At 47.2% G+C, this 16,521-nt stretch overlaps 1 protein-coding gene across 1 annotated transcript in view; it reads left to right on the top strand.

Moving 5' to 3' along the window:
* The window catches only part of MARCHF4 (membrane associated ring-CH-type finger 4), a 115,907-nt gene extending 100,782 nt beyond the window's left edge, over nucleotides 1-15,125 (top strand). The window contains exon 4 of the mRNA XM_061384236.1: nucleotides 13,305-15,125. Coding sequence (XP_061240220.1) covers nucleotides 13,305-13,672 — 368 coding nt within the window. The 3' untranslated portion in view covers nucleotides 13,673-15,125. The remainder of the gene's footprint in view (nucleotides 1-13,304) is intronic.
* Nucleotides 15,126-16,521: the final 1,396 nt, after the last annotated feature.

Here is a 16,521-nt window from a genome sequence, read left to right as displayed (position 1 = left end):
AGCAGTTAACTCTTCTTTGGAGGTACTCAAGACTGCTGTATTTAAAATGGATAACCAACAAGGTGGAAAAGGAAATGGCAACCCACTCCAGTATTCTTGCCTGGGAAATCCCATGGACAGAAGAGCCAGGTAGGTGGGCTACAGTCCATGGGGTTGCAGAGTCAGACACAACTTAGCGAATGAGCCCATAACCAAGGACCTACCGTGTAGCATATGGAACTCTGCTCAAAGTTATGTGGTAGCCTGGATGGGAGGGGAGTCTGAGGGAGGATGGATACATGTATATATATATGGATGAGTCCCTTTGCTGTCCACCTAAAACTATCATAGCATTGTTCATTGGCTATGCCCCAATACAAAATAAAAAGTTTAATTTAAAAAGAAGGGTTTCTAAAGGAAGAAATCCTATCCTTGAGCTAGTTTTGAAAGATATGTCAAAATTTGTCCAGAACAGTGGAGAAGAACTTTCCAGGCAGAGCGTGTTAGAGACAGAGATGAGAGAGAACAAGGTGTGCTTAGAAAGCATTGAGCAGCTTTGTATGGCTCAGTGCAAAGAGCCAGGATGGGGAGGTAGGTCACGGGGATGGGGAGGTTGGCAAGAAGCAAATCTCACAGCTGATGAATCATGCACGAAGCAGCTCAGACCTGCCTGTTGGTGAGGGGAGGCATTTTAAAGATTTTATACAGAGAAGTATGATCAGACGTGTGTTTTAAAGAGAGAGCTCTAGCAGCTGTCGGAGAGTGGATCACAGAGCTGGACAGACTAGATGTTGGGAGAAGCCAGCTGGAAAATGCTTATAATAGAGTGAGAAAGAAGTAAAGAGATGCAAAACAGCGATGGTGGCGAAGAAGTGTGTTGGGTGACCTTGAGAAGTACACAGGATGTGGACTTGATAGGGCGGTCTGAACGCTCGCTTGAGTGGGGACCAGGCATCATTCTTTGAGCATGAGAATGGGATGGGCAGTGGGTAAAACAAAGAGGAACTAAAGGGTACGTCTTCAACAAAGGCAGCACAAAAAGAAAGGACCACCCTAAATCTAAAATCCAGGCAGAGAGGCAAGAGGCAGTTTCTAAGTCATGAGTTGGCAGTAGAAGAGATGCCAGACACACAGAAGACATTATGGGCTACAAAGAGGAGAATGAAGGGTCAGGAAGGTGTCTCTTTGCTGGGCTAGAAAGAGGGAAAAGCTTTTTTTTTTTTTTAGTGCATAGGTGGTCCCCTCCTGTGATATAGAAGAAGGTATTGAGGGCACTGAACCATTTCTGACAACTCCTGGTAACTGATGGGGAGATGAGATGGTAAGGAAAGCAGGCAGTTGAAGACAGATTTGGAAGGCAACAGTAAGAGGTGTTTGAAGCTGTGAATTTTGAATAGGTAACTTAGGAGGACTGTTCAGGGAGTAGGTGACTAAGAACAGAGACCTAGGGAACATTAAACACCTAAAGGGATGAAAGGAGACAGAAGATGAGAAGATAGCAGGAGGGACTGAGCCACAGACCTCAGACTCTGGGTCTCCGGAATGGTGGGGGTGGTGCTGCAAGATGGTCTGGGGCTGCATGGTGCCCACTTTCTTACTAAACGGGACCTTAAGTGATTTGCATAACCTCTCTGCTTTTGTTTTCTCCCTTGTGAGATGGGATAATACCGTCTTCAGAGAGTTGTTGAGAGGACTGAATAAGATGGCACATGTAAAGAGCAGGCATTATACACATGAGTGACCAGGTCAGGGTAGATTCCCCCTAGGCACTCGATAAAGATTTGCCAAAATGGTTAAAGGTTTGCCACAGCCTGGAGTCCTCCCATAATTGAGAATCTGCCGTTATTTGGAGCAGTGCCTCTCCTGGAAGGTTTTGGCTCCCTTACCCGCGTCTCCTGAATGAGAAGATCTGATTACATCGAACGTCCTCGTCCCACCTGCCCCCTCTTCCGTCATCTCTAATGACGCTGTCTTCCCTGGCGTAGAAGCTGACAGAGCCTCCCAGGAAACAAATGGGACGTTCTCTGCTCCAGTGGGTCAAGTTATTAGGATTTAACAAGAGCAAATTAATTAAGGTCCCTGGCACCAAAAACATTTTTTTTTCACTCCACAGACCCAAGAGATTGGCCACCAAGAAGTCAACTCTGCAAAAATGAGGCCCGCGTCCTCCTCATGTTTGTTTTTCTCTTGTGAGTGGAAGCGGGTCAGGGGAAGGAAAGCAAGAGAGATCCTGAAATTGCTCCAAATCTTTAAAACAGAGGGCTAGGGTAATGGATGGAATTATAGAAAATATTTCTCTTTTGTTGTTGCTGTTGAAACTTCTCTGTGTGCAGTCCAGTGAGTAATTTCACTCTGATTTAGAGGTACCTGGTTCTTGCCTTCTGAGATGAAGAAGTTCAAATCCCAGTTTACAGCAAGCATGCAGCGGGTGGGGACAGGAGGGCTGTGGGAACATTGTTTTTCAAACTTAGTTTTAATTCACATTATCATAAAAAGCACATATATGCCACAAAGATTCCTTCCTTTCCTCCTTCCTTCTGGGTAGGAATGACCCCACCTGTCCAACCTCTTGTGCTTAATCGCTCAGTCATCTCTGACTCTTTGCTTCCCCATGGACTGTAGCCTGCCGGGCTCCTCTGTCCATAGGGATTCTTCAGGCAAGAATACTGTGGGTAGTGTTCCCTTCTCCAAGGGATCTTCACAACCCAGGGATCAAACCCAGGTTGCTAACATTGCAGGCAGCTTACCAGCTGAGCTACCAGAGAAGCCCAAGAATACTGGAGTGGGTAGCCTATCCCTTCTTCAGGGGATCTTCCCAATCCAGGAATTGAACTGGGGTCTCCTGCATTGCAGGCAGATTCTTTACCAGCTGAGCTACCAGGGAAGCCCCGTTCAACCTCTTAATTCCCTGAAAATATGGAAGGGGCAGGCTGGTGCAGCAGAAGAGACTAGAAGACCTAGATCTGATGACCAGATTAGCTACCAGCCACCTCTGTGACCCAGGACAAGTTACTTCCTCTCTCTACAACTCAGTTGACTCATCTATAAAATGAGAGGGTTGAACCTGATAACCTACAAGGTTCTTTTAGGTCTGGAAATCCAGGATTTTGGAAACACTTCCACTGTGAGAGGTCATGATGACTCTCAGAAATTGGCAGTTGTGACCTTGGGAATTCCCATATTGTTGGGCCAAGCCAAACAACCAATAGAATCCAAAACATACATGGGCCAGACAATGCACAGACCATGATCTGTTACCTCTATGTGGCTTATCCAGCTTCCTGGATTAACTTAAAAAAAAAACAAAAACAACTTTGTTTTGGATTGGGGTATAAAGCATCACTATGAACAAAGCTAGTGGAATTCCAGTTGAGCTATTTAAATCCTGAGAGATGATGCTGTGAAAGTGCTGCACTCAATATGCCAGCAAATTTGGAAAACTCAGCAGTGGCCACAGGACTGGAAAAGGTCAGTTTTCATTCCAATCTCAAAGAAAGGCAATGCCAAAGAATGCTCAAACGACCGCACAATTGCACTCATCTCACACGCTAGAAAAGTAATGCTCAAAATTCTCCAAGCCAGGCTTCAGCAGTATGTGAACCATGAACTTCCAGATGTTCAAGCTGGTTTTAGAAAATGCAGAGAAACCAGAGATCAAATTGCCAACATCCGTGAACTTCCAGATGTTTAAGCTGGTTTTAGAAAAGGCAGAGGAACCAGAGATCAAATTTCCAACATCCTCTGGATCGTGGAAAAAGCAAGAGAGTTCCAGAAAAACATCTATTTCTGCTTTACTGACTATGCCAAAGCCTTTGACTGTGTGGATCACAATAAACTATGGAAAATTCTTCAAGAGATGGGAATACCAGACCACCTGATCTGCCTCTTGAGAAACCTATATGCATGTCAGGAAGCAACAATTAGAACTGGACATGGAACAATAGACTCGTTCCAAATAGGAAAAGGAGTACATCAAGGCTGTATATTGTCACCCTGCTTATTTAACATATGCAGAGTACATCATGAGAAATTCTGGGCTGGAAGAAGCACAAACTGGAATCAAGATTACCGGGAGAAATATCAATAACCTCAGATATGCAGATGACACCACCCTTATGGCAGCAAGTGAAGAGGAACTAAAAAGCCTCTTGATGAAAGTGAAAGAGGAGAGTGAAAAAGTGGGCTTAAAGCTCAACATTCAGAAAACAAAGATCATGGCATCTGGTCCCATCACTTCATGGCAAATAGATGGGGAAACAGTGGAAACAGTGTCAGACTTTATTTTGGGGGGCTCCAAAGTCACTGCAGATGGTGACTGCAGCCATGAAATTAAAAGACGCTTACTCCTTGGAAGGAAAGTTATGACTAACCTAGATAGCATATTCAAAAGCAGAGACATTACTTTGCCAACAAAGATCCGTCTAGTCAAGGCTATGGTTTTTCCAGTGGTCATGTATGGATGTGAGAGTTGGACTGTGAAGAAGGCTGAGCGCCGAAGAATTGATGCTTTTGCACTGTGGTGTTGGAGAAGACTCTTGAGAGTCCCTTGGACTACAAGGAGATCCAACCAGTCCATTCTAAAGGAGATCAGTCCTGGGTGTTCATTGGAAGGACTGATGCTAAAGCTGAAACTCCAATATTTTGGCCATCTCATGCCAAGAGTTGACTCATTGGAAAAGACTCTGATGCTGGGAGGGTTGGGGGCAGGAGGAGAAGGGGACGACAGAGGATGAGATGGCTGGATGGCATCACTGATTTGATGGACATGAGTTTGGGTGAGCTCCAGGAGTTGGTGATGGACAGGAAGGCCTGGCGTGCTGCGATTCATGGGGTCACAAAGAGTCAGACACTACTGAGCGACTGAACTGAACTGAACTGAATAGCCAATTAACAAACAATGTTGTGATAGTTTCAAGTGAACAGCAAGGAGACTCAGCCATACATATACATATATCCATTCTCCATCAAGAGCTTCCCAGGTGGCTCAGCAGTAAAGAATCTGCCTGCCAATGCAGGAGACAACGCAGGAGACTCGGTTTCCATCCCTGACTCGGTTTCCATCCCTGGGTCGGGAAGACCCCCAGGAGGAGGGAATGGCTACCCACTCCAGTATTCTTTCTTGGAGAATTCCATGGACAGAGGGGCCTGATGGGCTACAGTACATGGAGTCACAAAGAGTCGGACACGAATGAGCAACTGAGTATTCTCCCCCAAACTCCCCTCCCATTCAGACTGCCACATGACACTGAGCAGAGTTCCATGCGCTATACCGGAGGTGCTTGTTGGCTTGGATTAACTCTTAACTTGTAATCTTCGCCTTTTTCCTTAAGCACCTCCCTTTCACCCCACCCCCACTTCCTGTGCCTGGCAACCTTTCTCCACACCTGAGCTGCTGGATGTGCAGAGGATGAAGACGATGATTTAGAAGCAGACACACCAAACAAGAACTGTCCCCCTCAAAGAAGACCCGTTGGGAGGCAATTCAGTTATTCCAGTTGTGCTGACAGGGCTAAAATATTTTAGGAACGCCTATTAGGAACTGCCTTCAGTGCCTGCAGCACAGTTTTTGGAACACATTCAGAAGTGGCAAGTCTGTTCATTGATGACGGGTTTTGACTAGAAATAGTTGCAATCTGGTAAATAGCGTGGATGCTCAGGCCAGCGCATATATTTTGGGAACCATATGAAGTGTGCCGTTGAGCCACAACTGCCTTTGTCTATGGCTCCTAACAAGCCCCAAAGGTATTGTAACTCCAGCAAATAGAAAAGTAAGCTTCCAAATTCAGTGTTTCAACCCAATAGTAGTTCCTGTGAGTTGTGGGTGGCTGGGGGGGTGCGGGTTTCTCCTCCATATAGTGATTCAGAGACCCAAGAACCGTCCCTCTTGTGGCTCCACAGTTCTCTAGGCTTTTGAATCTTCTATCTCTGGCTGATAGAAAATACAAGAGAGCATGGTAAGGCAAACACACGCGCACACACACACACTTTTCCCTTCTGTACCCATTTCTTAAATCTTGACTTGACTCATGCTCACATTCATTGCCAGGCACCTGGCTCCACCTGAGTGCAAAGGGCTCTCTGACCTCAGCTTCCTGTTTTGTAAAGTGGAGATAACATCACCTTCTTCACTGGGTTTGTGTGATAAGTTGACCCTATTTGCAAAGCCCTTTTAATGATAGGACCTAATAAGCATTCAATAAATATTGACTTTCATCACCATCACCATCATCACCTGACTTCCACCATCGCCACCCAGAGTGGTGGAGATGTGTGGTCCTTTTAGTATTTGTTCAGAGAGAAGAGTGCTAAGCCTCCCAAAAACTCACGAAAGAAGTCTATAGTCTCTTAGGGCATAACTTCACGAACACTTCCAGAAATGGACCTCTCAGTCATACCAGTGCAAGGATTTTTGGGACACGTGAAGAATCAACTGGTTTACAGAGCTCCTTTCAGGTCTAGTGTGTTATTCATCTATAAACAATGAGTCAGACCGAGGGTTGGGAAGGACAGTTAGGAGACAGAAGAACAGGTGCTTGTGGCAGGGAATGGGGTTGGCAATAAAGGAGTAGGAGGAAGAGGGAGGAGATAAGAGTGGACTTTTTCTGTTCTGCAATTTCCCCAAAACAATCAAAATCGTGTGGTATCGAGTGTAAATGTGTGCCTGGCACACTGCAGGCATCAGAGCAAAGGATTCATCACCTCATTCAGTATCATAACAACCCTATTAGGAAGGGGATAGCAGCCCCACTCCCTGATGGGAAAACTGGGGCTCAGAAAGAGGAATTAACTTAGATCAAGAGACAAGGCTAGGAAGTGGCAGGTACTCTTAATGTTCAATTCATGTTCATCCATGAGTTGACTCTAAATTGTGGGACCCAAACACCTTTGGGTCTTGGAGAGGAAGTATCCATTTCTTCAGTTGCCTTAGCTTCTGTGTCTGTCATATCTGGAAATTGAGTGTTTTTAAAATTACTTTTGGTTCTTTGTTTGATCATAATTCAAAGGCTTCCATGACGCAGTATGCCAGGATAAGGACCATGTTCTGGGCAGTGCTGCTCAAGGGTGGCCACATCTAAAACATCAGCATTACCTGAGGGTAGTGCCCGGGAATCTGTCTTCATAAGCTCCCTGATTTGGGGGCTTCCCAGGAGGTGCAGTGGTAACAATCCACCTGCACATGTAGGAGATGCAGGTTCGATCCCTGGGTCAGGGAGATCCCCTGCAGAAGAAAATGGCAACCCACAACACCATTCTTGCCTGGGAAATCCCATGGATAGAGGAGCCTGGTGAGCTGCAGTTCATGGGGTTTCAAAGAGTCAGATACGACTGAGCACGCACGCACCACACCATTGTAAAGTTGTCTTCAACCTTTATGCCACTTAAACTAGGATACTAGCAAGAGAAGAGGCGAGGGTGGCAAGTGGGATCGGTGTCACTGAAGGGGCCAGAGCTCTTCTCTACGTACTTCTCAGCTGGCCTTAGCCTGTTAATTCTGTACATCATGGGAACCCAATTTCTTGGGTTGCTCACAGAAGTGAGCAGAAGTGCTTGCTCAGAGAAGTGCTCACAGAAGCACACAGTCGGTACTCAGGAAATAATAGTAAGCAGAATTAAGCTGTATCTCACTGCGGTGGACACAGTGAGAACCAAGGGCCAAAATTCATCACTTGAAGACTGAGATTCTAGGTCAAGGAGAGCTTCCTGATAGCACTGTGAGTTAGGGCAAGGGAACCACACAGGCAGGACCACCTACTCACATGGCCACTTTCCATTCCATCCTCATGGGCTGAGCAAAGGCCCATTTCACCTGGAGGCTGGGGGAGAGAGATGGCAACAAACAAAGGGTTCTGACATCCTACAGAGCCTACAAGAAGAGGATCCCTGAAAGACGGAGAGACGTTAGAAAGATGAAGGCAGGAATTCTTCTAGAGCTGTGTCTATGGAGAACCGCCCAGGGTCGGGCACCTTGTTAGGTGGTTACTAGACAAATAAAATGAAAAACCCCAGAAAGGGACTCAGTCAAAACACATTTGCAAGAGACATGAATGGACCTGTCATACAGAGTGAAGTAAGTCAGAAAGAGAAAAATATTGTGTATTAACATATATATATATATGGAATCTAGAAAAATGTTATAGAGGATCTTCTTTGCAAAGCAGAAATAGACACACAGACATAGAGAACAAGCATATGGATACCAAAGAGGGAAGGAGGTGGGATGAATTGGGAGACTGACATATACACACTACTGATAATATGTATAAAACAGATAACTAATGAGTACCTCCTGTGTAGCCCAGGGAACTCCTCTCAGCGCTCTGTGGTGACCTAAATGGGAAGGAAATCTGAAAAAGACGAGACAGATGAAAACATACACCTGATTCACTTTGCTGTACTGCAGAAACTAACACAACACTGTAGAGCGACTGTACTCCAACAGTGTAAGAAAAGAACAAATGTATTCACGCCCACAGATTCCAGAGGCCTGCTAAGCACCTTTACTTTGGACTTCAAGCCTTCAGAACTATGAGACAGTAAATTTCTGTTTTGTTAAAGAAAGAAAAACCAAACGTATTGAGTTTCTGATATTGCCATTCATTAGAATTTTCCGTTTTGTTTTTCTACTACTTCTCTGCCTCTATTCCCCAATAGCCTTCTTCCCTCCTATTCTAATTTTAGTCTCTCTTTCCCTCCATCCATTTCCCCATTCATCTTCTTTCTCTCCCATATCTTCAGCTTTGCCCACTTCACCTGTCCCTCTCAGATGAGCCCCACCCACTTTCCCTCATTAAAAAAAAAGAAAACAAAAAACTCTGCTGCTCAGGGAATCAATAGGTAATTTGTAGAGCAGGAAGCAGAGAGAGAGAGAGTGCACTAGGGAGTGGATGTGAATGAGGTAGTTTGTGCTTTTCCAACTATTGCCAAATAAGCATTATCTACAAAAACAGGTGCACCTTCCTTCCCTTCAGCCACCTATCCATTAAAATGGTTTAATTACTTCCTGAACACTAGACAGATAATTAGGAGGTAGCATTCAGACCCAAAATTTAAGCCACCCTCTTCAATCAGGGTAAAACTGTCTGATCAAGAACTAATTAAGAATCAAGGAGAGTGACTCTTGTTGGAAACAGTGAGTTTGGGTCTTTAAAAAAAGATCCTGATTTCCCTTCCCAGAGGCCCCTATGTCCTCTGTCATCACCAAGGCTTCATGAGGCTCTCAATACCATATCCGCTGCCCAAGCCTCAACCATATCTGACCCCTGTCCTTGAGGGGTTTACAATCTAGGGGAAAGAGCACAGCAGTGTTCAAACAAGACTTGTGGAGTGAATGAACCCATGAACACTGCAGTGCCAAGGGTACACAAGCATGAATTCACAAGGTTGAAGGAAGTGATGAGAGTTAGCATGCTGGGAGAGGGTGGGAAGCTGGGCAGAGAGGAAGTCTACTTGTCTAGAACCAGGCAGGAGATCAAGGGATCCCCTGGTGGTCCAGAGGAAATTTATGAACCCCCTAAAATCATACAGACAGTTCCCTGTGTCTGATGTTTTTCCCCCCAGGAATTTGGTCCTAGCTTTCACCAGATCCTCAAAGGGGTCCATGATCCAGAGGATTAGAAACAACTGAGCTACAGGGTAACTATCTCCTTTTATGAACCTTTGAAGACCTGTTGCACAAAGTACATTTTCAGGAGCTATTGGAGCCCTTCCTAGAGGAAAGAGTAGCAGTTGGGTGGCTGTCTTGTCTCCTAGAATCACAGCGTGTTAGAGGTTGAAGAGGCTTTGAGATGTTCCCATTCAGTCACTTTGCTTGACATGGAGTTGCTGGAGTGACTCACTGCTGTTTACGCCTATGAGTCAGCTCTTCCCTGCAGGGACCAGACCAGTTGCCTCTTGATTTGTCGTTGTTCAGTCACTCAGTTGTGTCCAACTCTTTGCAACCCCATGGATTAGAGCATGCCAGACTTCCCTGTCCTTCCCTATCTCCTGGAGTTTGCTCACACTCATGTCCATTGGGTCAGTGAAGCCATCCAACCATCTCATCCTCTACCACCTCCTTCTTCTCCTGCCGAAAATCTCCCCCAGCATCAGGGTCTTTTCCAATGAGTCAGCTCTTTGCATCAGGTGGCCAAAATATTGGCATCCCTCAGTATACAGCACTGCAACTGAATCCCGCTGTGCCTTCTTCCCATTCATCTCACTCAACGTGGGTCTGGCCTCCTTGACCACCTTCACCATATGCACAACCATCCCTTTCCTGTTTTGCTCATCCCCATCTTCCCAGCTCTTCCACATGCCCTCTGGACCTCATGGTGCACGATTGGCAACCTCTCCTCCAAGTGTTCCCTTCCTCATCATTTAATTTTGTAATATAGCTGTCTCCTGAGGACATTATTTCTTGTGTGGCTGTCTCAAGCAGTGGCTGCCGTGTCTCTCATACACTGTATCCTGGGGGCTCAGAGGTGGGGCGGTATCCTCCTTGCTCCCCGTTACCACCTCCAGACTTCCTCTTCCTTCATCTTTCAGAAGCTCCAGCCCCTCTGAAGTGAATGTCACCAGATACCAGAGTCCTTTCCCCTTGATGCTGCTGGTGGCTGTGATTCATTCACTCCTCACGCCCCCTGCACCTGGCTCCCAAACTCCCTCCCACTTGTCCTGTCCTTGGCATCTCTGGAGATCAGTGGTTCTCAAAAGAGGTGTTAATCAATCCCTGGGAATATTTTGCAAATGTATGAGGTGTTTGGTTTGTTTTCTAAAGTGGTTGTGCCCCAGCATTTACATTGATACTTGTACTATCTTGTTATAAATGACTTGCCCTTTGTTTTTCTTCACATAGTCTGTTAGGGCATTATATTAATTTAAAAAGGGAACCATACTAGCTTAGCTATCTTATATAAGTTTCATTTCAGAACAGAAAAGGGGATATTAAAATATATTTTTATAGGGACTTCCTTGGTGGTCCAGTAGTTAAGAATTTGCCTTCTGGTGCGAGAGATGTGATGTGGGTTCGATCCTTGGCCAGGAAACAAAGATTCCACATGCTGAGGGGTAACTAAGCCCTCAAGCTACAGTTGGAGAAGTCTGTGCTCCACAACAGAAGACCCCGAGTGCCGCAACTAGAGAAAGCCTGCACACTGCAATGAAGAGCCCACATGCTGCAACACACTCAGCACCCCATATTTTGTATCTATAGAAACTATATAAACATATATATATAAACATACATATATATATATTTGTTATACAAAGAGGGCATTTGGTCTGAGAGCATTGAGGATGGCTGATGCAGTTAATCTACCCAACTCCTTGGCTTCCTCATTATTCCTTATGTTATTCCATAAGACCTTGTCCTCCAGGTCACCTCAGCCTTGCTTAAGTGGCCACTCCATAGAGCTTATCATTACCAAGAACCACCTCCCTTCAAAATCTGAACACCCCACTCTCTGATCATCACCCCCTATCCTTATAGTTCACCGACTCGCAATTCTCCAAATTCATAGAGACCTAGTGACATCGACCCTATCACTTTCTACTTTTCAATTTTCATGTTCCTTATCCCTTGCATGTTCTTACGTCCATCCTTCCTGGTCTAGGTTCCCTGGGCCAACCATTCCCTGTGGTAACCATTCCCTTTGCAGACTCCATAATTATGTCCCACTTTCTTTCCTGTCCTACTTGCTGGGAAAACAGGCTCTGCTGCCAAAGGCTGTGTGGTTTTTCTCCATATATGTCAGAGCCTGAAATAGTCTTGCTGGTTTGTTTTCATATCTACTCTGTCTCTATCTGCTAGAATGGCAGCTCTCTGAGGGCAGGACTCTACCTGCCCTGCTCACTGTTATCCTAGCGCTTAGTAGATTGAAGGCACACAATTTGTGTTTAGTTTCCTGGTTGCCCCGTGCAGCTCTTTTCTGACTCTACACTGTCCTTGGCCAGAGCTCTCTCAGCTATGTGTGTATTTCAGTTGTTTAGTCGCTAGGTCATGTTAAGACTCTTGCAACCCCATGGACTATAGCTCACGAGGCTCCTCTGTCTATGGAATTTTCCAGCCAAGAATACTGGAGTGGGTTGCCATTCCCTTCTCCAGGGGATCTTCCTGGCACAGGTATTGAACCTGGGTCTCCTGCATTGGCAGGTGGGTTCTTTACTGCCAAGCCACCAGGGAAGCCTGTGTATTTCAGTAGCACTGGGCTATTTGTTAAATAGCCAAAAGTGAGCCAGTGGAATTTTGGACATTCAGCAGGTATGGAATTACTACAGGGTTTCTTTCATGGTACCTTTGAAGGCACAGGATTCATTAAATATCTATCTGCTAAGTGCTGGGTGCCACGCACACATGATCACAGGAGGGAAAGCTATTTGTATTAATACTATGCCTCAATGGACAATGAATTTGGACTTTTTCAGGCCAAGAAGTAGGAGGGGTGGGGCCAAGGACTATGTGTATGTGCCCAGCTGTGACATGCACTCGGTGTGGCCACCTGCTGCTGCTGCTGCTGCTGCTAAGTCACTTCAGTCGTGTCCGACTCTGTGCGACCCCATAGACAGCAGCCCAACCAGGCTTCCCTGTCCCTGGGATTCTCAAGGCAAGAAGACTGGAGTGGGTTGCCATTTCCTTCTCCAATGCATGAAAGTGAAGAGTGAAAGTGAAGTCGCTCAGTTGTGTCCGACTCTTAGCGACCCCATGGACTGTAGCCCACCAGGCTCCTCCATCCATGGGATTTTCCAGGCAAGAGTACTGGAGTGGGGTGCCATTGCCTTCTCCAGTGGCCACCTTCTACCTGCTTCCAAAGATTAGTGAGCCTAAAAATGCAGGGATGGTTACCATGCAGCCCACAGCTGAGAGGCAGGTTTGAAAAGAACAAGTCAAACCAATATAAAGTCATCTCACCCAACACCTCTGTGCTTAGCTGCTCAGTTGTGTCCAACTCTTTGTGACTTCATGGACTATAGCCTACCAGAGTCCTCTGTCCATGGGGATTCTCCAGGCAAGAATACTGAAGTGGGTTGCCATGCCCTCCTCCAGGGGATTTTCCCAAACCAGGGATCGAACCTAGGTCTCCTGCATTGCGGGCAGATTCTTTATACCGTCTGAGCCACCAGGGAAGCCCAAGAATACTGGAGGGGGTAGCCTATCCCTTCTCCAGGGGAACTTCCCAACTCTGAAATCGAACCAGGGTCTCCTGCATTGCAGACGGATTCTTTACCAGCTGAGCTACCAGGGAAGCCCCTCAACACCTCTACCCACTTACAAACAGAGGGAGGCTGGTTCCTCCCGGCAGTGACTTGCTGTCTCTTACCCACCTCTGTTTCTTCTCCCTGCTGCCCAGGCCTCATCATCCATGAGGGACCCTCTGTGTACCGCATCTTCAAACGGTGGCAGGCTGTCAACCAGCAGTGGAAAGTGCTGAACTATGACAAGGCGAAAGACCTGGAGGAGCAAAAGACAGGAGGCAGGACCAACCCCCGGACCTCCTCGTCCACCCAGGCCAACGCCCCCACCTCAGAAGAGGAGGCTGCGGGCACCCCTGCCCCCGAGGAAGGCCCTGCCCGGGCGGCTGGCCACCCCTCGGGCCCCCTGTCCGATCACCACTGTGCTTACACCATCCTGCACATCTTGAGTCACTTGCGACCTCATGAACAGCGGACCCCGCAGGGCGGCAGCCGCGAGCTGGTCATGAGGGTCACAACGGTGTGAGCCGAGAGACCTGCGAGGGAGCTGTGACCATGCACGTGCAAGAGAGAGAGCAAGAAGAGGATGGGCCGGGAAGGGCTCGCCCCGACACGAGGCCACCGCCGTCTGGGGAGCAGGTGTGGAGAGGCACCCAGGGGCCAGAGGGCAGGCAGAGGGCGGTGCGCCTTGAGGGCGCTGGAGGGAGGCTGGTGCTGTGAGTGGGTGATTTTCAGCGAGTTGATTCCATTCTCCAACAAGAGGGAGGAAAACCAAGACAAACTCAACAACGAAGTGCAATACAGACAGTCTAACAAAACACAATGCACCCACATGTGCCCCACCCTCCGTGCCATGCGAAACACCCTGGCAAAGTGGCGGCTGGCGGGGGGTGCGGGGAGAGAAGCTTTGTGTCTGATGGTGGTGGGGTCCACGGGCACACATGTGGGAACAAAAGCACTTGTGGCCTGCTCCGTTTTACCCCTGAGCTTGCTTTGGTTTCCTCTTGGGCTATGTTCCAGGGGCCGTTGAGGCGGGTGGGAGAGGGATGGGTGTGGGCTGGCAGGGAGGAGATACATGGTGTTTGTGAACCCCTGGGCTCCCCTGGGTGGGCAGGATTCCTGACTCGAGGGCCTGGGGGGGACAATGGTGCAAGAAGGGAGATGCTGGTCTGAATGGCCAGAGGGAGGGGGGTTTCTTGCTCCCTCCAAACCTTCCAAACTGGAACTCCCAATTCAGATGGGCTCAAAGAGGGCTTAGGTTTGGAGTTGGGTGTCTTTTTGTGCCCTTGTTACTTTATTTTATGGTGATTTGGCTCAAAGATGTTTACAGGAAATACGCACACACACACACACACACACACAACTAAAGTACAGATTTCCCATGGGTAGCTCAAGCACAGTCCTGCTGCTGTGGCTTCAGCCTTCAAGCTGTCAATCCAGGAGTGATTTTCCCGACCACGCAACCCCACCCATGGCTGGGACACGCTCTGTGTCACTGCCCCTCCTGGTTTGGCACATGCTGGGACCCCAGGGCCGCCCACGGCAGGGCACATCCTGCCCAGGGCCTCCCAGGAGAGCTGCTACAGAGAACGGAAGGAAGCTGGCCAGATGTGTCCCCAAGGAGTGGAGCGGAGACCCATCTTAGTAATCCTTGCTGTTGGGGCCCATCCCCAGGGGCAGTTGGGCTAGTCCTCTGTGCTACATGCTCCCTGGTCCTTCCCAGGCAACAAGGAGGGCCCAGGGACCCTCGCAGGGAGCGCTGTCCCTTGAGCCCACCTGCTGGTCCTGGGACCCTGCCAGGAAAGGCCACAGGGTGGTCACCTGCAGTTTCTCCTTGTCATTGCACAATGGCCGCGTCATCCGTGGGTATTAAAGGGACACTGTCAAGTACTTTTTTAAACTAGTTTTTAGGGTTTTTTAAAACTCTCTGTTGTTTGTATTATTCTCTTAAAGCTTGAAAATAAAATTTCTTTCCCTACCACGAGTGTCCTTCTCCATCTGTGAGTTTTCCTTTCTCTGTCCTGTCCCCTCTATGATGCTTTCCCTCTCCCTTGTGTCTGCTTCACCCCTAGAATCTTCTCCCCCACAGTGAATTGTTCCTCCTTCATGGTACAGATGGCGTGGGGCAAGTGTGTGTGTGTGTGTGTGTGTGTGTGTGAACCTACGGGAAGCCCTGGGACTCCTGGCCTCTTCTTGGCTTCCTAGCAGGTAAGTTCCTTCAAGTCACAGAGGACCAACTCCCCAGCTTTCTGCCTATGACTCCCCGAAGCAGAGATAGGCAGTGCTGGGAGGAGATTTGGACTTTTCACTCCATCAGGTCATTTGAGAGAAGCTGAGAGAATCACAGGTGAGGGCCGTGTTAGGACCTCCTTCTCTTGACAGTTTTCCTTTTTATTTTTTTTTAAAAAAGCTTTTGTTGTGGTAAAAGTCACATAATATAAAGCATACTGTTTTGACCATATTGAACTGTACTAAGTACTAAGCACTTAGTACTAAGTATGTAGTACTAGCAGTAAGTGCATTCACATTGTTGCGCAATTCTTACTGTCACCCATCTCCCGAATTTTCCACCTTCCTAAACTCAAACACCCCATTCTCCCTCCACACCCCTCCCCACCCCCAACCCCTGGGATCTACCAACGCATTTTCCGACTCTATGAATTTGACTCTTCTCGGTACCTTGTATAAGTGGAATCAAACAGTTTTCTGACAGTTTTCCTTTGAACCGTCAGAAAACGGCTCCCAGGGCAGGACCCCAAGAGAAGGCTCAGACATATCACTAGGCCTCAGACAAGACCTTCCTTCCCTCTACCTTGATCTGGTCCTCCTCCCTAGGGGGCTGGGGCAGTCAGTTAGGAAATGCCATCAGTGGGATGCACACAGATTTAGGAAGTTTCCTCCTCTGATGAAGTTCACACAGTCCAGAGGGTTAGAAAAGACGTATGACTAATGAGACACCAAAGGACACATACAAAGAAGACATGCAGGTGAAAACCAACAAAGCCATACAAGTAATTTATGTAAAGTGAAGGTGTCTGTTTTTTCATGTGCTCTAGGAATGGGACATCCAGTTTAATTAAATATTTGTGAAAAACTTAGATGTGTCCAGACACGCATGATCTAATTTCAAAAAGTACCAGAATACAGCAAAGTATGCACATCATCAAAACTATAGTGGCCGTTATGTTATCTTTCTTTGGAGATTCACTGATTTGTGGGGTGCTTCAGAATCTTGTGCTCATTCATGCAGGCTCATCATTCCAGATATGCTGTTTGAAAGAAGAGGTGTTTAATGAGAAGTTCTAATGGGATGCTGAGTTTGTTGGATCTTGGTGATATAAGCACCAGGAGATCAAAGACCACATCTGTCTTGTT

Source organism: Bos javanicus, chromosome 2 (genome assembly GCF_032452875.1).
Source record: "Bos javanicus breed banteng chromosome 2, ARS-OSU_banteng_1.0, whole genome shotgun sequence".
NCBI classification, from domain to species: Eukaryota; Metazoa; Chordata; class Mammalia; order Artiodactyla; family Bovidae; genus Bos; species Bos javanicus.
Note: the sequence above shows the minus strand (reverse complement) of the source record. Positions and strands in the feature narration are given on the sequence as shown.